The sequence below is a fragment of the Sinohyriopsis cumingii genome, chromosome 2 (genome assembly GCF_028554795.1).
Source record: "Sinohyriopsis cumingii isolate HCF-2022 chromosome 2, ASM2855479v2, whole genome shotgun sequence".
NCBI lineage: Eukaryota > Metazoa > Mollusca > Bivalvia > Unionida > Unionidae > Sinohyriopsis > Sinohyriopsis cumingii.
In genome coordinates, this window is record NC_142962.1 from 162,998,103 (window position 1) to 163,024,079 (window position 25,977).

At 35.6% G+C, this 25,977-nt stretch overlaps 1 protein-coding gene across 1 annotated transcript in view; it reads left to right on the forward strand.

Annotated features, from left to right (window-relative positions):
• LOC149806229 (palmitoyltransferase ZDHHC6-like) overlaps positions 1-16,300 on the forward strand; it is a 67,999-nt gene extending 51,699 nt beyond the window's left edge. Inside the window, exons 8-9 of the mRNA XM_089951182.1 lie at positions 2,258-2,304; positions 8,544-16,300. Coding sequence (XP_089807308.1) covers positions 2,258-2,304; positions 8,544-8,644 — 148 coding nt within the window. The 3' untranslated portion in view covers positions 8,645-16,300. The remainder of the gene's footprint in view (positions 1-2,257; positions 2,305-8,543) is intronic.
• Positions 16,301-25,977: the final 9,677 nt, after the last annotated feature.

Here is a 25,977-nt window from a genome sequence, read left to right on the forward strand (position 1 = left end):
TGATGCTGAGTTATTCTAATTATTTGGAATATTATCCTGTTTTCCTATGACTTCATGTGGTTCTCATATGTCACTTGGCACTAGATGATTTTCATAATCTGAGTAGCCTTTTGGCATAACAACTTAAATTGTATGCATTTTTGTGTTTGTCATTCTCTTCCTAGTCCTTGTGTAATTTGCATTTATCTGTGTCATTTTAAGTTTATTGTAAGAACTGTTGTCACTCACTGGCTATGTAGTGCTTAATAGTACAATTACTAATAATAAGACAAATAATACTGATACTAATAATTATTTTTTTTCAGAGGGTATAACAAAATGTTCTGTACATGTACTATATATATATATATATATATAGCAAATTGTGATTATGGGGATCAAGTGTATGCAGATAGCTTTTCCAGTGCATTGATTCTCAGTTTTAGTATTTTTGGGGAAACATAGTTTTGATGATGTTGAGGAGTACATCAAGGTAGTATCTATCCAATCTGTAGCCACCACCACCCCACTTTTTGCTAAGTCCAAGTAGGTGTCAAACAATGCCTTTTTGAAATGCTTGGTTGGACCTACCAGAAGGCACCCAAATCCTTTCTACAGTAAAAGAGCATTGTCGGCTTCACTTCCAAGACCCTTCATCTCAATCACAGACCCTCATTTGGTTTCACCAGACTGAACTGGACTCCCACAAGGAAGATGTATTTACCTGTCTATGGAAGCATGGGGGATTTTTCGGACTTGGCCATATTTCATACAAAATAAAATGTCATAGACATTCGATCCAGACATGGATGGGCGGTCCTCATTGAGTTGTTCTGCACCAGTCAGTAATAGAGACACTTTTTTCAATAGTGGGGGAGGCCATTTGTAGACTTTTTTGTAATGAAGTTTAATAGTAAGTTACCTCTTTATTTCTCTCTATCTCCATGATGACTTAGTCTGATGTCAAATTGATTATATACCTGTGACATTATAGAATAATCCATCAGATTCTTCACAATGTTAAGACCTTTGCATCAAAACTCTTCCTTATAGCCCCCTTGTTTCTCCAATGGTTATGATTCAGTGATCTCAGCCTGTTGGTAGACACCTCTAATGGTTATGATTCAGTGATCTCAACCTGTTGGTAGACACCTCCAGTGGTTATGATTCAGTGATCTCAACCTGTTGGTAGACATCTCCAATGGTTATGATTCAGTGATCTCAACCTGTTGGTAGACACCTCCAATAGTTATGATTCAGTGATCTCAGACTGTTGGTAGACACCTCCAGGGTGCTCATCACTTACATAGAATCTTTTGTCTCACACACAGGATGTCTCCTGCACAACAGTCCGCAGTTTTTCCATCTTCACATCTTGTATACATCAAAGTTTTTGTGCAAGGTTGCCAACTGATTGCTTGAAAATATTGTTGTCACAACTCCTTCTGAATAAATGGCATATCAGGATGAGGTTTTCACAGAAAGCCTTCTTTTGATGTCTAGATGGTTCTTAATGAAAATGGTATTGATCCAACCTCTATGACATGCCACAATATCCGTTTTGAAAATTTAGTTATGACTACTTCTCCAAGATGGTTGGTCATATCGACATTGTGCTTTCACCAAAATAATTTTTGAGTTCATACCAAATAGAAAAGTTTTGAATCAGATGTTGAATGTGACCATAATGGCATGATGCTGGTCGTCAATGAAGATGGCGCCAAGTTGACATCAAATCTGTCCACCACATTCAAGGCTAATTTGAAAATCTTACAAGTGAAGAATATCAAAGATGCTTTCAAAACACTCTGCATTTAAAATGAATAAATGGTATTAAGTTAAATTGCTGGAAATTCTTTTTTGCCAGAAGAGCATCATTCCCATCAAGGGACTCTTGCTTACGGTTATCATAATCACATGGTAGAATATTGATATAACACTTAAAGTTATCATAATCACATGGTAGAATATTGATATAACACTTAAAGTTATCATAATCATATGGTAGAATATTGATATAACACTTAAAGTTATCATAATCACATGGTAGAATATTGATATAACACTTAAAGTTATCATAATCACGTGGTAGAATATTGATATAACACTTAAAGTTATCATAATCACATGATAGAATATTGATATAACACTTTATTCTGTGGAATATTTTTCAAGTATGTTTGTGTCTTTATGTTTAGGAAATGGCTGTATGGAACACAAATGTTAACACTTTATTCTGTGGAATATTATTCAAGTACGTTTGTGTCTTTCTGTTTAGGAAATGGCTGTATGGAACAAAAATGTTAACTGGAAATGAAAAGGAAGGTAAATATGCTATTGTGTCAATTTCTTTGTGTCTTTTTTAAATTAAAATTATCTTGAGCTGCAGGAGATGAATGTGTGTGTGTGTGTGTGTGTGTGTGCAAAGTATATTTTAGTGGAAAAGTAACTTCTCAGCAAAGTGAGATGTAACAGTCATCCTTCTGTCAGCAATTAATTTTTAGGTTTAATTAGGTATGTTTCTCTTGCATGTATTTCATACCTCCTTGATGGATTCTCTTGATACAGGAATGGTTCATCGTTAAACTAGGACAGAATTAGTTTTATTCTGCAACACTTGCTTGCCCATTGATTGTTAGGGCAAGTTCACAGGGTTTAAAGTCATGATATGAGTGTCATATTGACATGCAAGGAGTGGCCCCCCCCCCCCATTTTCTCATACAGGCGACATAGCTATTTCCATGATTGTCCGTACACATTTTCATTTCCAGAGCACAACTGCAAATCCATACAAGGTATTTCAAACAAATTTGGTATAGATGTCAAACAAATTACACACAAAGTATTTCAAACAAACTTGGTACAGATGTCAAACAGGTTACACACAAGCTATTTCAAACAAACTTGGTACGGATGTCAAACAAGTTACACACAAGGTATTTCAAACAAACTTGGTACAGATGTCAAACAAGTTAAACACAAGTTATATCAAGTAAATTTGGTACATATGTCAAACAAGTTGCTTAGAGGTGGTATTTATGCTTTGAACATTGTGCATTCAATACTTTATATGTTGTCATATGATTATGATTCTGATTAATCATGCTGGTGACATAATTTATGCTTCTAGTTAATAATGCTGGTGACATCATTTTGATTCTGATTAATAATACTGGTGACTTCATTATGCTTTAATTAATCATGCTGGTGACATCGTTATGATTCTGATTAATCATGCTGGTGACATCATTATGATTCTGTTTAATCATGCTGGTGACTTCATTATGCTTTAATTAATCATGTTGGTGACATCATTTATGTTTCTGATTAATCATGCTGGTGACTTCATTATGTTTCTGATTAATCATGCAGGTGTCATCATTATGATTCTGATTAATAATGCTGGTGTCATCATTATGCTTTAATTAATCATGCTGGTGACATCATTTATGTTTCTGATTAATCATGCTGGTGACTTCATTATGTTCCTATTAATCATGCTGGTGTCATCAATATGCTTTAATTAATCATGCTGGTGACATCATTTATGTTTCTGATTAATAATGCTGGTGACTTCATTATGTTTCTGATTAATCATGCTGGTGTCATCTATATGCTTTAATTAATCATGCTGATGACATCATTTATGTTTCTGATTAATCATGCTGGTGACTTCATTATGTTTCTGATTAATCATGCTGGTGTCATCATTATGCTTTAATTAATCATGTTGGTGACATCATTTATGTTTCTGATTAATAATGCTGGTGACTTCATTATGTTTCTGATTAATCATGCTGGTGACTTCATTATGTTTCTGATTAATCATGCTGGTGTCATCATTATGCTTTAATTAATCATGTTGGTGACATTATTTATGTTTCTGATTAATAATGCTGGTGACTTCATTATGTTTCTGATTAATCAGGCTGGTGTCATCATTATGATTCTGATTAATAATACTGGTGTCATCATTATGCTTTAATTAATCATGCTGGTGACATCATTTATGTTTCTGATTAATAATGCTGGTGACTTCATTATGTTTCTGATTAATCATGCTGGTGACTTCATTATGTTTCTGATTAATCATGCTGGTGTCATCATTATGACTCTAATTAATCATGCTGTGTCATCATTATGCTTTAATTAATCATGCTGGTGACATCATTTATGTTTCTGATTAATCATGCTGGTGACATCATTATGATTCTGATTAATCATGCTGGTGTCATCATTATGCTTTAATTAATCATGCTGGTGACATCATTTATGTTTCTGATTAATCATGCTGGTGACATCATTATGTTTCTGATTAATCATGCTGGTGTCATCATTATGCTTTAATTAATCATGCTGGTGACATTATTTATGTTTCTGATTAATCATGCTGGTGACTTCATTATGTTTCTGATTAATCATGCTGGTGACTTCATTATGTTTCTGATTAATCATGCTGGTGTCATCATTATGATTCTGATTAATAATGCTGGTGTCATCATTATGCTTTAATTAATCATGCAGGTGACATCATTTATGTTTCTGATTAATGATGCTGGTGACTTCATTATGTTTCTGATTAATGATGCTGGTGACTTATGTTTCTGATTAATCATGCTGGTGTCATCATTATGATTCTGATTAATAATGCTGGTGTCATCATTATGCTTTAATTAATCATGCTGGTGACATCATTTATGTTTCTGATTAATAATGCTGGTGACTTCATTATGTTTCTGATTAATGATGCTGGTGACTTCATTATGTTTCAAGGGGCCCCGAGTGGCCGAGTGGTCTAAAGCGCTCTTCGTTATGGATCACTGCCATCTCACCTCTGTCTGCGGCGGTTCGAGTCTAAGATTCAGCCAATGTGGGCATGTGAGAAAGCCTGCCAGTAGCTTCTCGTGGATCGGTGGTTCATTCCGGGGTTTTCCGGGTTCTTCCTCCACCATTAATACTGGCCGCCATGTATAGCCTATCGTGCTGAAAAATGGCGTTAAACCCCACAACAACAACAACATCATTATGTTTCTGATTAATCATGCTGGTGTCATCATTATGATTCTGATTAATCATGCTGGTGTCATCATTATGCTTTAATTAATCATGTTGGTGACATCATTTATGTTTCTGATTAATAATGCTGGTGACATCATTCATGTTTCTGATTAATAATGCTGGTGACTTCATTATGTTTCTGATTAATCATGCTGGTGTCATCATTATGATTCTGATTAATCATGCTAATGTCATCATTATGCTTTAATTAATCATGTTGGTGTCATCATTATACTTTAATTAATCATGCTGGTGTCATCATTATGCTTTAATTAATCATGCTGTGACATGATTCTGATTAATCATGCTGGTGTCATCATTATGTTTTAATTAATCATGCTGGTGACTTCGTTATGTTTCTGATTAATCATGTTGGTGTCATCATTATGTTTCTGATTAATCATGCTGGTGTTACCATTATGCTTTAATTAATTATGTTGGTGACATCATTTATGTTTCTGATTAATAATGCTGGTGACTTCATTATGTTTCTGATTAATCATGCTGGTGACATCATTTATGTTTTGATTTCTCATGTTGTTGACTCCATTATGATTCTGATTAATCATGCTAACAAGGTTATTTCATACCAGATATATAATTAATCTTTCTTAAGTGGTCTTTGCTTAATGAAGTTAACTATTTTTTTCCCAAAAAATGTTAAATGTAAAAAGTGAGAAAAATGTGTACAAAATGTAACAATTCCTATAATGACTTTAAAATATAATTTGATCATCTACATGTGGATACAAAAATCCCCATCAAAATTAATTTGTTTGTCTCAAGTGGTTTTTGATTAAGAAGGATTTGTAAAAAATACAAAAATGAATAGTAAGGTGGCCAGAAACTTTAATAAGATCATTTACATATAAATACAAATACACCAATTTCATTTTATTTGTCTATCCCATGTAAATTTTGATTAATAATGCATAAAATGGTCCAGAAGTTGAAAATGTTTATAAAAATAATGCAGAGCAATAACTGTAGTGGTCAGAAAATCTAATCAGGTCATCTCAATAGGCATACAGGTATGCTGAGCATACTTGTTGTCAATGCTACCTTGCAGTCTTGTTTACAACCTTGTTGTGATAGAACGATGAAATAGATCAAGAGACCCACTATTCAAGCATTTGGGGCATTAAAGTAGACAGTTACATGTACAGCTAGATGAGTTACAAGTAGAATTAATATTGTTTGAACAACTGAAATTAAAGGCAATACCCGTTACATATGCAACTATTCAAATACTGCTACAAACCTACTCAAAACTGGTTTACATCCAACCTTCCAATGACTTCTACACACTTATTCAAAACCGGTTTACATCCATCCTTCTGACGACTTCTATAACCCTACCCAGAACCTGTTTACATCCAACCTTCCGATGACTTCTACAACCCTACTCAAAACCTGTTCACATCCATCCTTCTGATGACTTCTACACACCTACTCAAAACCAGTTTACATCCATCCTTCCGACGACTTCTATAACCCTACTCAAAACCTGTTTACATCCAACCTTCTGATGACTTATGCAACTCTACTCAAAACCTGTTCACATCCAACCTTCCAATGACTTCTGCACACCTACTCAGAACTGGTTTACATCCAACCTTCTTATGACTTCAACAACCCTACTCAAAACCTGTTTACATCCAACCATCTGATGACTTCTACACACCTGCTCAAAACCGGCTTACATCCAACCTTCTGATGACTTCTACACACCTACTCAAAACCGGTTTATATCCATCCTTCAGACAAATTCTATAACCCTACTGAAAACCAGTTTACATCCAACCTTCCGAAGACTTCTACACACCTACTCAAAACCAGTTTACATCCATCCTTCCGACAACTTCTATAACCCAACTCAAAACCTGTTTACATCCAACCTTCCGATGACTTCTACAACCATACTCAAAACCTCTTTACATCCAACCTTCTAATGACTTCTACACACCTACTCAAAACCGGCTTACATCCAACCTTCTGATGACTTCTACACACCTACTCAAAACCAGTTTATATCCATCCTTCAGACGAATTCTATAACCCTACTCAAAACCTGTTTACATCCAACCTTCCGATGACTTCTACACACCTACTCAAAACTGGTTTACATCCAACCTTCCGATGATTTCTACACACCTACTCAAAACCAGTTTACATCCATTCTTCCGACAACTTCTATAACCCAACTCAAAACCTGTTTACATCCAACCTTCCGATGACTTCTACAACCCTACTCAAAACCTGTTCACGTCCATCCTTCCGACGACTTCTACACACCTACTCAAAACTGGTTTACATCCAACCTTCCGATGACTTCTACACACCTACTCAAAACTGGTTTACATCCAACCTTCCGATGACTTCTACACACCTACTCAAAACCAGTTTACATCCATTCTTCCGACAACTTCTATAACCCAACTCAAAACCTGTTTACATCCAACCTTCCGATGACTTCTACAACCCTACTCAAAACCTGTTCACATCCAACCATTCAAATATTGCTACAGCTCTGCTAAACAGCTGCTCTTTACCTAATCTGTATCATTTGTTACATGTTTCTCCTTTGAAATACATACTGAAATATTATATTATTGTACCAGTTGTACTGCTCAAATCATCCTCTTCTCCTGTTTTCCTACTTAAACACTACTTTTTTCCCCGATTGATCCCTGGGTACCTTTTGCATGTGAGATATTACACCTGACTTAATTTACCATTAGTATGTGAGATATTACACCTGACTCAATTTACCATTTGCATGTGTGATATTACACCTGACTCAATTTACTATTTGCATGTGACATATTACACCTGACTCAATTTAGCATTTGCATGTGAGATATTACACCTGACTCAATTTAGCATTTGCATGTGAGATATTACACCTGATTCAATTTAGCATTTGCATGTGAGATATTACACCTGACTCAATTTACCATTTGCATGTGAGATATTACACCTGACTCAATTTACCATTTGCATATGTGATATTACACCTGACTCAATTTACCATTAGCATGAGAGATATTACACCTGACTCAATTTACCATTTGCATGTGTGATATTACACCTGACTCAGTTTACCATTAGTAGGTGAGATATTACACCTGACTCAATTTACCATTAGCATGTGAGATATTACACCTGACTCAGTTTACCATTTGCATGTGAGATATTACATCTGACTCAATTTACCATCTGCATGTGCGAAGTTACACTTGATTCAGGTTAATTGCAGTAACATTAAAGGCCTTTCTTATTCTCATCATTCTTGCTATTTCAAGATTTAACATTTTTGCTGAAATCTTCCTAAAGTAGACAAAAACCCACTGATGATGAATTTAGTAAGCTGATCACTGTTTATCAAATTGAGTGATGTATTCAGTTTGCTTATCCATATTAACTTTTCTAAATGCCTTGTACTTTACAATAAGAGTTTCAGTAATTGCAGAAGAGTTTTAGAAATAATCCTGTCTGTGTTACAGGTAAGAAACGAGTACGAGGCTGGTTCCCTCGACGGTGTGCGCAGGAGTTGACCCACGAAGAGATGAATGGGGTTATGTCTGACAGCAAGAAAGACAACTAAAGTCAAAACCGATATGTGACATCTACACTTCTCTCCCTTGTTGTTGTAATTTTGAATATGCATAGCTCTAAATAACAGAGCTCTCTGTTAATATATATGCATGATATCCAGGACTCGCTTGTGTAGTGTTGCCTTGGATAATCCCAAAATGATCTTCTCTTTTATGAAATCTGCCTTATAGAATGATTAATTACTTGCATATGATCATATGTTTTGGAAGTCTGTGCAAGATTTTAGTCTTGAGTCAGTCATTAATATTTAGGAATATGAAGTTTATTAATGTGTTTTAGCTGTGTCAGTTTTATTTAATTTAGTTCTCTGATTTAATAGTCAGTATTTGATGCAATTGACAGGAACTTAAAATGAGTTGTGTCAAAGTAATATACCAAACTTCTTGTTATTTGGGAAACTGGATATTTTTATTAAAATATAATGATTTGTATATCTGACAACAGGCAGCTCGATTATTTGTTCTAAGGAATGTCATCTCATACTTGAAACAGTTAAGACAATATTGTTTTCACCAGAATTGGTGATATTTGGACTAGTATGTGTCGCATGTACTGGACGCTACTTGTCCCTCAGCAACCCTAGTTGTTTCCCTTGGAAGGAGGTTCCTATCAGTGAATTTCTTGCAATCTTTTAAGACAACAGTTCATCACAAAGTTGTCAAGTCAGGGAAATAATTAACTAGACAATTATTTATATTTGTTAAATATATGCTTTTTCTAGTTTAACTGAGACCTTTGCATGATGAATTTTAGTATGTACATGGTTTGTAGAGATTTAGACATAATTAGCTACTCCAGTATAGTCCTCATCTATTTATGAACATTAGCTTTACTCCATAAACCACTCACTCCATAAACCACCCACTCCATAAACCACCATGCTAAGATGAATTGGACAGTGTATTTTGTTTTAATGTTAATGTTGGTAGATTAGGAATATAGCACCTTTTTCTTTAAAACAATAGTGATAACAGTGCTTCAGTACATTTGGTGTAGGAAAGAAATACCTTGTAATTTATTTGCTTCCTGCATGTATTTTTATGAACATATATTTTTCATGACAGCATTTTAACAAAAATATTTTCCTCAGATCATTAAAATGTTTGTTCAGCTGCATTTTAAATCTCTTAATTCCTGCTGGAAATTATAAAGATCCATGATTTTCACTTGATGCATTCAACAAGATGAAATGTGATACTTGTATTGTGCACTTTTAAAAAGCCTGCCACAAGGCAGAGCATATTATTTTTTGATGGTATCCATTTGGTAATTCATCCATATTATTAAATAATGGCATCCATTTGGTAATTTGTCCATATTATTTTATGATGGTATCCATTTGGTAATTTGTCCAGATTATTTTATGATGGTATCCATTTGGTAATTTGTCCATCTTTTACCAATTTGGTTCTGCATAATAATGTCTACCGTCTAAAATTCCGAAACTTTGTGGATGGCTTTTTCTTAAAGTAACCAAGAATTCTGTATATTTGTCAGGCTCAACAGCTCAGAGGTCAGGGTAACTGACTGAAAGAAAGAAAACGGTTTCAGCACATTAACTAGAGCTCTCCACATCACCAGTTACCATACTTAGTGGATAGCTTGCATTTGTGTTAAGAAAAAACCCATTTGATTTCTGTTGAAAAATGGTTTTTGCATAATAACTTTAGTTCTTCATCATCATTGGTTATCAAACTATGTGGGCTTCTTGGACATAGTGGATGGAAAAAAACATTGATTTCAGAGCGAAAAGATGAAAGTTCAAGGTCACTGTGACTGAAAGAATTTTAAAAACTGTTTTATATTCAATATTATTAGTTCAAAATGAGATACCTCAACCAAAAAATTTTGTTGGCATGTACTTCGGGTAAGGAAGGAAACTGTTGATTTGGGCTTGCTGACTGAAAAGAATATTTTTTTTGTGCACAGTACTATTAGTTTTAAATCCAATTCTTAGCCCAAACTATAACTGGTAGAAAGAAGCTTAGTGATTTTGGGTCAAAAGGGCAAAGGTCAGGGTCAATCAGGGAGAAGAAAATGGATTCTGTGCAAATTGTCAGTTATCTACTTAGATTACCATTAAACATGGGGCAGGCATATCAATTGCCATTCAAAAAATTCTTGTTCACTTCTGTCTGTGAATGTGACATTAACATCAGATCAGAAAACGTTATGCAGAATTTGTTTTGGTTCAAAATGCACTGTACCAGTTGTAATTCCATGCTTCTAATTGCTATTATTGAAGGTTTTTATTTTCGTCATCGTAAGCGCTTGCTGTTTGCATGTTGTGGCACTTCTATTCCCCCATAGCAATATTTAAGAAGCATTAGGGCTATGTTAGCTATAATGATGAATATAATGGGTCACAAACAAATGAATCATTGGTAGTATAAATATTAAAAAATGTAAGATTGTGGAATCAGCATAGAAAAAATTAAAAATGTAGTGCTGTTCAAAATTCAAGTGTGTATGTGCATGTGTGTGTGTGCATACATGCATGCATGCATGTTTGTGTGCAGGTGAGTGCATGTACATGAAAGAAAAAACATGCAGCATTGTCTTTACTTTGAAAATGGGGGTAGAATATGGACTGTAATTTAATTTGTTGCAGACCAAGCAGAATATATCCTTCTCTTCACCTCAATAAATATCCCTCCCTCTTCCACCTCCCTTTTGATATATAACTAAATTTTATTGAGTAATTCACTCTTCCTATTTTTCTCTGGATGGAAAAGTCACTTATTTCATTTTTCTACCTAAAGTTTGAGCCTTGTGCACATAAAAGATTTGGAACCATTTATTTTAATGTTCTAAATTTTAAAAATGTCCTAGTTGTTGTAAAAATCTACACAGTCTTAGATAAAATCAGTATGCAAATAAATTGTTTTATCTCAATGATGGAATTAGTTCCTGTTAATGATGAATTTACAGAAGAAGTTAATGGTTTAGGAAGTTAATAAATATGTGAATGAATGAGTGAATTGTATTTCACTTATTTTTCTGGATCATTTAAATCACGAATTTTCTTTTGCTTTTAATCACAAATGATGTTGAACAATGTAGCAGATGCCTTAAAGGTCAGATATGGAGAAAAGCCTTATAAGTAAATTTTGTTTACTTTTAGTGATCAAAAGGTGTTAAGTTAATTTCCGATTCTCTGGTACAGCTTATTCCCATCTGATTCTTGACATTTAGCGCTAAAATTTAGAATTATCAGTTAAAGTGAATCTGTTGAATCATGTACATTCGAATGCTGTCTTTTTAGGGTTCTGTTGCATTATGTACATTCAGACGCTGTCTTTTAAGGGTTTTGTTGCATCTTGTTCATTTGGATGCTGTCTGTTAAGGGTTCTATTGCATCGTGTACATTTGGATGCTGTCTATTAAGGGTTCTATTGCATCATGTACATTTGGATGCTGTCTTTTAAGGGTTCTGTTGTATCGTGTACATTTGGATGCTGTCTATTAAGGGTTCTGTTACATCCTATACATTTGGATGCTGTCTGTTAAGGGTTCTGTTGTATCGTGTACATTTGGATGCTGTCTGTTAAGGGTTCTATTGCATCCTATACATTTGGATTTTGTCCGTTAAGGGTTCTCTTGCATCCTATACATTTGGATGCTGTCTGTTGAGGGTTCTATTGCATCCTATACATTTAGATGCTGTCTGTTAAGGGTTCTATTGCATCCTGTACATTTTGGATGCTGTCTGTTAAGGGTTCTATTGCATCATGTACATTTGGATGCTGTCTGTTAAGGGTTCTGTTGCATCCTGTACATTTGGATGCTGTCTATTAAGGGTTCTATTGCATCATGTACATTTGGATGCTGTCTGTTAAGGGTTCTGTTGCATCGTGTACATTTGGATGCTGTTTATTAAGGGTTCTGTTACATCCTATACATTTGGATGCTGTCTTTTAAGGGTTCTGTTGCATCCTATACATTTGAATGCTGTCTGTTAAGGGTTCTGTTGCATCATGTACATTTGGACGCTGTCTTTTAAGGGTCCCGTTGCATCCAGTACATTGAGGTGTTTTTCTCTGACCCCAAATATTCTTTGACTGTGTATCCTGCTGATTCTCAGTAAGTATCCCATCATCCAGCTTTAGAAATTGTAAATTTAATGGATGTACATTTTCCCCAGTAGGTTACAAAGGAAATGAATGGATAGAAATTACAAGTACTTAGTTAGTTAGGATGAGTATTTTCAAGGATAAAATGGATAATTTGAAAGAAAAAGTCTTGCTTCACTAAAAGGCACATTCCTCATTTGTCTGAGTGTTCAGTTAAATTGAATGAAATCCATCTTTGTGGAGATTTTTTTTGTTGATATTGTAGCTCCTATGGTTGCAGACCAGAAGAGCTGCACTGTAGGTTTGCAATCAGCACCCATCAACCAGCATGTGACACCCATCAACCAGCATGTGACACCCATCAACTGGTATCTGACATGTGGTAACTAACATCTGACTTCTATTAGCAGTTATTCTTTTCACTGGACATCTTGAAAATCTTATTGCTGCTCTTGAATGGATGTTCATATTGACATGGATGGTCATATTGACATGGGGTTTCACGGAACTACTTTCTCTGACATGATTATTAAAATAATGAAAATTGTGCTGATTTGGCATCCAACATGGCTGCCATGGTGGCCATCTTGTAAATATAGCTATCACTACTCCTCATGAATAGGTCATGGTTTTTAAAAACTTCATATAACTTCTAGATGGTCTGGAATGAGAATAGTGTCCCTGTGATGTCCAGTATTGTTCTTGCTATTGAATAGTGATGGAGGACATCATGAATGAATGGTCACATAGATTTTTTACCTAATGACTTCTTATGATCTTACGATGAAAATGTTGCTGCTTAGTCAGCAAGTATGGCCACCACTTGATATTTTTATTGCTACTCCTTCCAAATGTATGATGTTGTTGACATGGGGTTTCATAAGAGAATTTCTTGTATCTTCTTGGTCCAAAATAATAATTGTACTGATCTGATATGCAGTATGGTCACAATTGCAAGCAGCTTTAAAAACTTGTTATCAATACTATTTCTGAAAGGATGGTCATCCTGACATGAGGCTCACACTAAAAGACTTCTTGTGATGTCTAGTTGGTCTTAAGAGAAAGGGTGCCCTGCAGACATCCAATATGGTTTCCATCTTAAAAGCCTTCTTGTTGCTACTCATAAAGGCATGATCATATCAACTTAACAACTTCTCATGGACCTAAATAAAAATAGTGATGTTCATTATGGCTGACACAGTGGCCATTTTGATGTTCATTATGGCTAACACAGTGGCCATTTTGATGTTCATTATCGCTGACACATTGGCCATTTTGATGTTCATTATGGCTGACACAGTGGCCATTTTGATGTTCATTATCACTGACACAGTATCCATTTTGATGTTCATTATGGCTGACACAGTCACCATTTTGATGTTAATTATGGCTGACACAGTGGCCATTTTGATGTTCATAATGGCTGACACAGTGGCCATTTTGAAAATCTTTTTTTCGCTACTCCTTTTCAGTGGATGGATGCATTGAATTGGATTTTCACTAAAAGACTTTTAGTGATCTGTATATGAAAATGGTGCCAATCTGACTTCCAGTATAGCCACAATAGTAGTTGTTTTGAAAATCGTGTTATTGCTACTCTTCCTGAATGAAAGGTCACAATAATATGGGGTTTTCACAAAAAACATTTTTATGATCAATAGTTGTTTTTAAATGAATATGGTGCAGCTCAGATATCCTGTATGGCCACCACAATGACCATCTTGAAAAAAAATCTAGTTAATGCTACTCCTTTGGAACATACAGTCACATCACATGGAGTTTTCATGAAAGCTGTTTTTAAAATGTCTAGTTGGGCCTAAATGTAACTTGCACTGATCTGACATCAATATAGCCACTGTGTTGTCCATCTTGACAATCATGATGTTGTTGGTAAAATCAACATCACTGAAAATGCTCTTAAAATGTAATGTTGGTTCTTAGTGGCACTTATCTGACATGTTATTGCTGTCATGGCAGCCAGGTTGACAGTCTTGTTATTGCTGTCATGGCAGCCAGGTCGACAGTCTTGTTATTGCTGTCATGGCAGCCAGGTTGACAGTCTTGTTATTGCTGTCATGGCAGCCAGGTTGACAGTCTTGTTATTGCTGTCATGGCAGCCAGGTTGACAGTCTTGTTTTTGTTGTCATGGCAGCCAGGTTGACAGTCTTGTTATCGCTGTCATGGCAGCCAGGTTGACAGTCTTGTTATTGCTGTCATGGCAGCCAAGTTGACAGTCTTTTTATTGCTGTCATGGCAGCCAGGTTGACAGTCTTGTTATTGCTACTCCACTACAGAGGGTCATTTGAAATGGACTTATTATGATATGTAGCTGGTCCTGAAACAGACCTATTATGATGTGTAGCTGGTCCTAAATGGACTTATTATGATGTGTAGCTGGTCCTAAATGGACTTATTATGATGTGTAGCTGGTCCTAAATGGACCTATTATGATGTGTAGCTGGTCCTAAAACGGACCTATTATGATGTGTAGCTGGTCCTAAATGGACTTATTATGATGTGTAGCTGGTCCTAAATGACCCTCTATGGTCACCCAGGTGGCCATCATGCTACTTTTGTTAACAATGCTCCTTTTGTATGGATGATTGTAGATACATGGGGTTTTCATTAAAAGACTTTTGATGTCTGTCTGGTACTAAAAGAAGATGGTTGTGATCTGGCCTGCAACATGGCCATCAGTAGTGTCATAGCTTTACCAACCACTATGTAGTGTCATAGCTTTACCAACCACTATGTAGTGTCATAGCTTTACCAACCACTATGTAGTGTCATAGCTTTACCAACCACTATGTAGTGTCATAGCTTTACCAACCACTATGTAGTGTCATAGCTTTACCAACCACTGTGTAGTGTCATAGTATTACCAACCATAGTGTATTGTCATAGCATGATCAACCATTGTGTGGTATAATAGCATGACCAAATGTGTGTCATAGCACAACCAACCACTGTGTAGTATGATAGCATGACCAATTTTGCATAGTGTCATAGCATGACCAATTGTTGTGTAGTGTCATATCATTACCAACTCCTGTGTAGTGTCATATCATTACCAACTGCTGTGTAGTGTCACAGCATGACCAATTGTTGTGTAGTGTCATATCATTACCAACTGCTGTGTAGTGTCATAGCACAATATATGTATCATTATATTATGATATATCACTTTTTGAGACACTGGTCTTTTTGGATGGTGGGGTAGACAGGTGGGTGGAACCTAATTTACAGGACCATAATAAATATAAATTTCTATACATGATTATATTAATAAGCATTTCATGTCTTCAACAGGTTTAAATCACACTTTAATTTGATATAGTGAACTAGAGTTACAATTTTATTAGAGCAAAATCCAACATGAAACAGACACATAGCTGTCAATTTAATGACTTATTTTCCAGTGTATAAGAAGTATGCTCAACATAACATGATTGTTTTGGACCGAGTTACCACAGATATTCAAGTCATGTGCCTGTCTAATAATTCATACAGTTTCACCATGTATATTTATCAAATGTGATTTTATATTTTAATAAAAGTCTTGAGTTATGAAATATGTATTTATATTTATCATTCCTATTTCCCATAAAAAGCATTTATCATATTGGATATCAGTGTTGTGGCACATAGTTCATTCCATGTCAATAATGCTGTTACTACTAATACTATTACTACTACTAATAATAATGATAATGATAATTATTATTATAATTATAAAAGATTTTATACAGGGTGACTCATTTAGTAAAGTGGCTCTTCTTCCTTGAGGACCTCTTAAGAGAAGTTTAACAGTCTGCATGGTATTAAAGGCACTAGTAATTCCTATTTGTTTTAACAACTCTTGTATTGTAAATACTGAATTAAATAATGATGTGTTATGTAAATCTATAATTTCTGTAAAGTTGATTCATGATTGTAAATTGCAGTGCTTATATTTATTTGAAATTTTGTACACGTATAGGCTCTATTTTTGGATGTTAAGAATGTCAGATTGCATTAGATCTATAAATAGATGTTTATTTACATGCTATGTAAATTATTAGTAAATATGTTGACAAGATTTGGGCTGATTCCAATTGGACAGGTCAGTCAGGTTAGTTCTTAGAAGAATTAAGTAATTTCCCATTGGATTGGTTAGATTGTGTGAGTGGTTTACGATGTTGTGGATTTGCAATTTGTTATGCAACAAGTCTGGGCGAAATGCATGTTTTACCTTTACACCTGTATATAAGTGCCTGTCATTGACAATTTTCTTCTTATTTCTTGTAATTCTTGTTGTAACATCAAGTATATAGACATATTTTTATATTGAATTTAGATATTATTTGAGAGGAAACGTTTAGATTATTCAGTGGAAATATAAAGTGCTCATTGGACTATACTATTCTCATTGGACTATACTATTAGTATGAGACTATTGTGAATTATTCAGAGGAGTTCTTGACCATACCATTTTGGTTTTTTAGGCAGGTCTTTTCTTTTAAGGATTTGAAACTTGATTCAGAGCATTCAGTTCTTTTTGATTTGGATAGTACTTTGTTAGGATTATTTTGGATTCAGTTCATAGTGCTGTATTTTCTTATATTTTGATTTTATGACATTGATACTTAAATTATTTGTTATGTTTTACAAAACTTTTTTTTTAACTTCTCAAACTATTTATTCTGAAGTGGCTGAGTGGTCTAAAGCACTCACCAGTATGGATCACTGCCATTATTAACCCCATAATAGGTTGACCACTGGATTGGGGAACCATCCCAAGGTCACCTTACAATCAAACATTTCTGGTTATCAGATAATCTAGGGATAATAAATATAATCTACAGAAAAAGAAAAAATACACACGCATACACACGTGCATATGGCACACAATCTAGGTGACATGGACTTTGTGATATTACAGTATTTTGTTCCTGTTTATCATCGGATCAGATACGAATTACATATTCATTATTGAGGTCCATTTCTGAAGAAATTGGTCCTCTTTTTTATTTACCTTAGCAGTGTATTTTTCGATGTTCTTATGCAATGCAACTATTTGCTTAAAAGCATAAATAGAAGGATTTTTCATTTTGAATCTGCAAGTTTAAATATAATATTTTGCCAAAATAAGCAAGAAATTACGTAAACTGTTCACTTCCTAAAAACATTTCTTTTTTGGACAAATGTACAATATTTGGACAAAAGGTTCAAAAGTTCAATAGAATGGTGCCAAAACTGAAGTAATATTGCAATCATAGAGGAGATGCTCAATACTTTCATTTTCACTCTTACAGAAAGTACGTTTGTTGTCATCTAATATATTAATTCTTTTCAGAAAATCATTAGTAGCGATAATTCTATGGATTAATTTTAAGTTAAAAGAGATCACCTTGGTATCATTGGTACAGCATTTCGCCCGGCTATAAATCTCAGATCACTTGTCACTACTTATATTTTTATTAAATACTTGCTAAGTTTCTTGCTTAGCAGTGTATTGCCTTTTAGCATTTTTTAAAAGACCTTTGTAAACAAACTTGAGTTAATTTTGTTTTTGCAAGTTCATTATTTTATCTTTCTGTTTATCAGAATTATTATGTACTAAATGTTTTTTATGGCGTCGTTCCATGCTTTTGGAATTTTGGATATTAAGGTGAAGTATTTCAAGAAATCATCACTTCTAGCTTTTTTGTTTTATTATTTCAATGGGAATTAAATTACTGTGATCATCTACTAGATAATTCAGAATTTCAAAACTGGCTTCTTTCCAGGATTTGTATTGATAGAACATTTTAAGGGGGACAAAATTTAAAATACTCATGGATAGATACTCAATTGGACTTTGCACTTCCTCTTTCCAATTAGATACTGCCAGTTACATCCTTTCAAAAAATGTTTTTAATGAACTTACTAAATTCTTCTAATTTCCTTCTCCCTAAATTCCAAATATCCTTTATATTTCTGAGATAGTTGTATTGACTAAGTTCTGCCACATTCCATTTTCCTTTTCCAGCAATATTTTAACCCATCATATCTTAATATACCTAATGAAGGAAAATATGTGTATCATATTTAGTCCTCCCACATTTTCTGGGAATACTAGTATATTAGGTTTTATTCTCTCTACTTTTCCACCGCATACAAATTTAAATAATGTGCAGTTTAGTTCTGCTTCAACTTTTGCTGATGGATTTAGAAGTGCTGAAAAAAGATGAATGAATATGGGCAAAACAAGAGTTTTTACAACAATTACCTTACCAACTATTGACAGATGTCTTTGACTCCCACTTGCCAGTATTCATTTTGCCTTTGTTAGTTTCTTCATATAATTAATTTCCACCATTTGTTGTAAATCTGGAGAAAAATCTAAGCTAAGGAGTCTAAAGTTAGAAGAAGGAAAAAACTTGCAAGATATTCATAGTTGCTTTAAGAGAAAGTTGAGATCCATCAAGAAGAATAAAAGCGACATTGGCATAGTGACCCAGTTTATATTCACTGACGTCAAAGATCAGCCCCTGTACATCCACATTTGCTTTAAAGTTATAGCTAAAATCTCATCCTCAATAATAAACAAATAAGGTGCAAAGGGATCTCCTTGATGACATCCTCTTTCAAGTCTAACAAAATATGGCATATGCCTATTATTTATAACACAACTTTTAGAGTCATTACAAAACAGTTTAAACTACTTGCAAACGGAATCGCCAAAGTTAAAATATTGTAAAGCTTCTTCCACAAAGGTCCAGTTAATTGAGTCAATGGCTTTTTCAAAGTCTATTAACAATAATAAACCATACCTATGTTCATTCTGAAGTTGGTCCATGATATCGAATAATAGCCTGGTATTTTCTTCAGTGTATCTACCCTTCATATATCCTTTTTGAATATCACTGATTATTGATGGAAGAACCTTTTTAATTTTAATCCTAGCTGCAAAGGCTCCCAAAGCAATCTTTTAGTCAATATTTTTAAGTGATATAGGTCTCCAGTTTTTAAAATATCTTCTGTCTTTTTCTTCCTTTGGTAGACATGTGATGACTCCTTGAGTCTGAAAATCTGAAAGTTTTCCTACAGTATATCAGTAATTTATTGATCTACATATAAATCCCCCAAGAGACTTCCAAAAGAATTTATAGAACACTGCAGAGAATCCATCTGAGCCAAGACTTTTCCATTTTCCATCCGTTTTAGATACATACCGTATTCATTAATTGAAAGCAGGCCCTCGCATGATTCTCTTTCCTTATAACTAAGTTTAATATTGTGACTAAAAAATCTATTTCGAGTTTCTTGAGTAGCCTCATCATCAAGCTAAGGAATTCTACCTTGTACTATTCCATATAAAACTGTTTTTTGAGCTTCAAAAATATCAGTTTGGTGAGATATATTTGTCCCATTATATAAATAGTTTCCTTTATTTTCTTATTGACATAGTTTCTTTTTCCAAGATTTAATAAGTACTGTGTGCTTTTTTTACCCCAAATTTGTACAATCTAGCTTTGGATCTTAATATAACACCTTCTATGTATTTTTTCCTACATTCCTGTAATTTTGCTCCTTTTTCTTCTTCTAAATTTTACAGAGTTTCCCGATCTGTTATTCGACAGCTCCCCCCCCCCCCGAATTTCTATTATTTCCTACTCAATTTTCTTTAATTTTTCCCATTTCTCCTTTGTTTTCCTAATAGAATAACATATAGTTTCAGATCTTATTTTCATTTTCAAAATTTCAAAGAACATTTGATCATTACAGGAAAGAGAAACGTGGAGCGAGTCATCTTTATTTCCCCCTACATAATATTCATTTACAGTGTCAGTTATACACTTTCTGACCAAATCAGTATACTCAATGTAACTAGCTCTTGATGCGAGATTAGTAGTCCACAAGGATTAGCTTATGATGCGAGTTTAGTAGTCCACAAGGACTAGCTTATGATGCGAGTTTAGTAGTCCACAAGGACTAGCTTATGATGCGAGTTTAGTAGTCCACAAGGACTAGCTTATGATGCAAGTTTAGTAGTCCACAAGGACTAGCTTATGATGCGAGTTTAGTAGTCCACAAGGACTAGCTTATGATGCGAGTTTAGTAGTCGACAAGGACTAGCTTATGATGCAAGTTTAGTAGTCCACAAGGACTAGCTTATGATGCGAGTTTAGTTGTCCACAAGGATTAGCTTGTGATGCGAGTTTAGTAGTCAACATTGACTAGCCCATGATGAGAGTTTAATAGTACACATTGACTAGATCATGATGCGAGTTTAGTAGTCCACAAGGACTGGCTCATGTTGCGAGTTTAGTAGTCCACAAGGACTAGCTCATGATGCGAGTTTAGTAGTCCACAAGGACTAGCCCATGATGCAAGTTTAGTAGTCCACAAGGACTAACTCATGATGCAAGTTTAGTAGTCCACAAGGACTAGCTCATCATGCAAGTTTAGTAGTCCACAAGGACTAGTCCATGATGCAAGTTTAGTAGTCCACAAGGACAAGCTCATGATGCAAGTTTAGTAGTCCACAAGGACTAGCTTATGATGCGAGTTTAATAGTCTACATTGACTAGCACATGATGCAAGTATAATAGTCCACAAGGACTAGCTCATGATGCGAGTTTAATAGTACACATTGACTAGATCATGATGCGAGTTTAGTAGTCCAAAAGGACTAGTTCATGATGCGAGTTTAGTAGTCCACAAGGACTAGCTTATGATGCGAGTTTAATAGTCCACATTGACCAGCACATGATGCAAGTATAATAGTCCACAAGGACTAGCTGATGATGCGAGTTTAGCAGTCCACAAGGACTAGCTTATGATGTGAGTTTAATAGTCCACATTGACTAGCACATGATGCAAGTTTAATAGTCCACAAGGACTAGCTCATGATGCGATCTTAGTAGTCCACATTGACTAGTACATGATGCAAGTATAATAGTCCACAAGGACTATCTCATGATGAAAGTATAATAGTCCACAAGGACTAGTTCATGATGCAAGTTTAGTAGTCCACATTGACTAGCACATGATGCAAGCATAATAGTCCGCAATGACTAGTTCATGATGTAAGTATAATACTCCACAAGGACTAGCTCATGATGCGAGTTTAGTAGTCCACAAGGACAAGCTCATGATGCGAGTTTAGTAGTCCACATTGACTAGCACATGATGCAAGCATAATAGTCCGCAATGACTAGCTCATGATGCAAGTATAATAATCCACAAGGACTAGCTCATGATGCGAGTTTAGTAGTCCACAAGGACAAGATCATAATGCGAGTTTAGTAGTCCACATTGACTAGCACATGATGCAAGTATAATAGTCCACAAGGACTATCTCATGATGAAAGTATAATAGTCCAGAAGGACTAGTTCATGATGCGAGTTTAGTAGTCCACATTGACTAGCACATGATGCAAGCATAATAGTCTGCAATGACTAGCTCATGATGCAAGTATAATACTCCTTAAGGACTAGCTCATGATGCGAGTTTAGTAGTCCACAAGGACTAGCTCATGATGAAAGTATAATAGTCCACAAGGACTAGTTCATGATGCGAGTTTAGTAGTCCACATTGACTAGCACATGATGCAAGCATAGTAGTCCACAAGGACTAGCTCATGATGCAAGTATAACAGTCGACAATGACTAGCTCATGATGCGAGTTTAGTAGTCAACAAGGACAAGCTCATGATGCGAGTTTAGTAGTCCACATTGACTAGCACATGATGCAAGCATAATAGTCCGGAATGACTAGCTCATGATGCAAGTATAATAATCCACAAGGACTAGCTCATGATGCGAGTTTAGTTGTCCACAAGGACAAGATCATAATTCGAGTTTAGTAGTCCACATTGACTAGCACATGATGCAAGGATAATAGTCCACAAGGACTAGCTAATGATGGAAGTATAATAATCCACAAGGACTAGCTCATGATGCGAGTTTAGTAGTCCACAAGGACTAGCTTATGATGCAAGTTTAATAGTCCACATTGATTAGCACATGATGCAAGTATAACAGTCCACAAGGATTAGCTCATGATGAAAGTATAATAGTCCAGGACTAGTTCATGATGCGAGTTTAGTAGTCCACATTGACTAGCACATGATGCAAGCATAGTAGTCCACAAGGACTAGCTCATGATGCAAGTATAACAGTCGACAATGACTAGCTCATGATGCGAGTTTAGTAGCCCACAAGGACAAGCTCATGATGCGAGTTTAGTAGTCCACATTGACTAGCACATGATGCAAGTATAGTAGTACTCAAGGACTAGCTAATGATGGAAGTATAATAATCCACAAGGACTAACTCATGATGCGAGTTTATTAGTCCACAAGGACTAGCTTATGATGCGAGTTTAATAGTCTACATTGACTAGCACATGATGCCGGTAGAATAGTCCACAAGGACTAGCTCATGATGTGAGTTTAATAGTCACATTCACTAGCTTATGATGCGAGTTTAGTAGTCCACATTGACTAGCCCATGATGCGAGTTTAATAGTCCACATGAACTAGATCATGATGCGAGTTTAGTAGTCCACAAGGACTAGCTCATGTTGCGAGTTTAGTAGTCCACAAGGACTAGCTTATAATGCGAGTTTAGTACTCCACAAGGACTAGCTTATGATGCAAGTTTAGTAGTCCACAATGACTAGCTTATGATGCGAGTTTAGTAGTCAACATTGACTAGCCCATGATGCGAGTTTAATAGTACACATTGACTGGATAATGATGCGAGTTTAGCAGTCCACAAGGACTAGATCATGTTGCGAGTTTAGCAGTCCACAAGGACTAGCTTATGATGCGATTTAGTAGCCCACAAGGACTAGCTCATGTTGCGAGTTTAGTAGTCCACATTGGCTAGCCCATGATGCAAGTTTAGTAGTCCACAAGGACTAGCTTATGATGCGAGTTTAGTAGTCCACAAGGACTAGCCTGTGATGCGAGTTTAGTAGTCCACAAAGACTAGATTATGATGCGAGTTTAGTAGTCAACATTGACTAGCCCATGATGCGAGTTTAATAGTACACATTGACTAGATCATGATGCGAGTTTAGCAGTCCACAAGGACTAGCTCATGTTGCGAGTTTAGTAGTCCACAAGGACTAGCCCATGATGCAAGTTTAGTAGTCCACAAGGACTAATGATGCAAGTTTAGTAGTCCACAAGGACTAGCTCATCATGCGAGTTTATTAGTCCACAAGGACTAGCCCATCATGCAAGTTTAGTAGTCCACAAGGACTAACTAATGATGCTAGTTTAGTAGTCCACAAGGACTAGCTTATGATGCGAGTTTAATAGTCCACATTGACTAGAACATGATGCAAGTATAATAGTCCACAAGGACTAGCTCATGATGTGAGTTTAATAGTCCACATTGACTAGCTTATGATGCGAGTTTAGTAGTCCACATTGACTATCCCATGATGCGAGTTTAATAGTCCACATTGACTACATCATGATGCGAGTTTAGTAGTCCACAATGACTAGTTCATGTTCAAGTTTAGTAGTCCACATTGACTAGCTTATGATGCGTGTTTAATAGTCCACATTGGCTAGCCCATGATGCAAGTTTAAAAGTCCACATTCACTAGCACATGATGCAAGTATAATAGTCCACAAAGACTAGCTCATGATGCGAGTTTAGTAGTCCACAAGGACTAGCCTATGATGCGAGTTTAATAGTCCACATTGACTAGCACATGATGCAAGTATAATAGTACACAAGGACTAGCTGATGATGCGAGTTTAGCAGTCCACAAGGACTAGCTTATGATGCGAGTTTAATAGTCCACATTGACTAGCACATGATGCAAGTTTAATAGTCCACAAGGACTGGCTCATGATGCGAGTTTAGTAGTCCACATTGACTAGTACATGATGCAAGTATAATGGTCCACAAGGACTATCTCATTATGAAAGTATAATAGTCCACAAGGACTAGCTCATGATGCGAGTTTAGTAGTTCACATTGACTAGCCCATGATGCAAGCATAATAGTCCACAAGGACTTGCTCATGATGCAAGTATAATAACCACAAGGACTAGCTCCTGATGCGAGTTTTGTAATCCATAACGACACGCTCATGATGCGAGTTTAGTAGTCCACATTGACTAGCACATGATGCAAGCATAATAGTCTGCAATGACTAGCTCATGATGCAAGTATAATACTCCTTAAGGACTAGCTCATGATGCGAGTTTAGTAGTCCACAAGGACAAGCTCATGATGCGAGTTTAGTAGTCCACATTGACTAGCACATGATGCAAGTATAATAGTCCACAAGGACTAGCTAATGATGGAAGTATAATAATCCACAAGGACTAGCTCATGATGCGAGTTTAGTAGTCGACAAGGACAAGCTCATGATGCGAGTGTAATAGTCCACATTGACTAGCACATGATGCAAGTATAATAGTCCACAAGGACTATCTCATGATGAAAGTATAATAGTCCAGAAGGACTGGTTCATGATGCGAGTTTAGTAGTCCACATTGACTAGCACATGATGCAAGCGTAGTAGTCCACAAGGACTAGCTCATGATGCAAGTATAAGTCGACAATGACTAGTTCATGATGCGAGTTTAGTAGTCCACAAGGACTCGCTCATGATGCGAGTTAGTAGTCCACATTGACTAGCACATGATGCAAATATAATAGTCCTCAAGGACTAGCTAATGATGGAAGTATAATAATCCACAAGGACTAGCTCATGATGCGAGTTTAGTAGTCCACAAGGACTAGCTTATGATGCGAGTTTAATAGTCTACATTGACTAGCACATGATGCAAGTATAATAGTCCACAAGGACTAGCTCATGATGCGAGTTTAATAGTACACATTGACTAGATCATGATGCGAGTTTAGTAGTCCAAAAGGACTAGCTCATGATGCGAGTTTAGTAGTCCACAAGGACTAGCTTATGATGCGCGTGTAATAGTCCACAAGGACTAGCTCATGATGCGAGTTTAATAGTCCACAATGACTAGCTTATGATGCGAGTGTAATAGTCCACATTGACTAGATTATAATGCGAGTTTAAAGACATCAGGTGTGAAGTTGAACTTTTTCTAGACTGCACTCCGAATTATTGAGACTGGTTCAATACAAGTGGGAATTCGTATGATACCACTTAAACATGTTGAAGTAAAACATGATTTTATCCTTGACAAGGATGGAGTTGCAGAGAATGTACTTTGATGTTAAGTTCGAAAGGTTTTATGTTATAATTCAAGATTCTAGAAATTCGTAG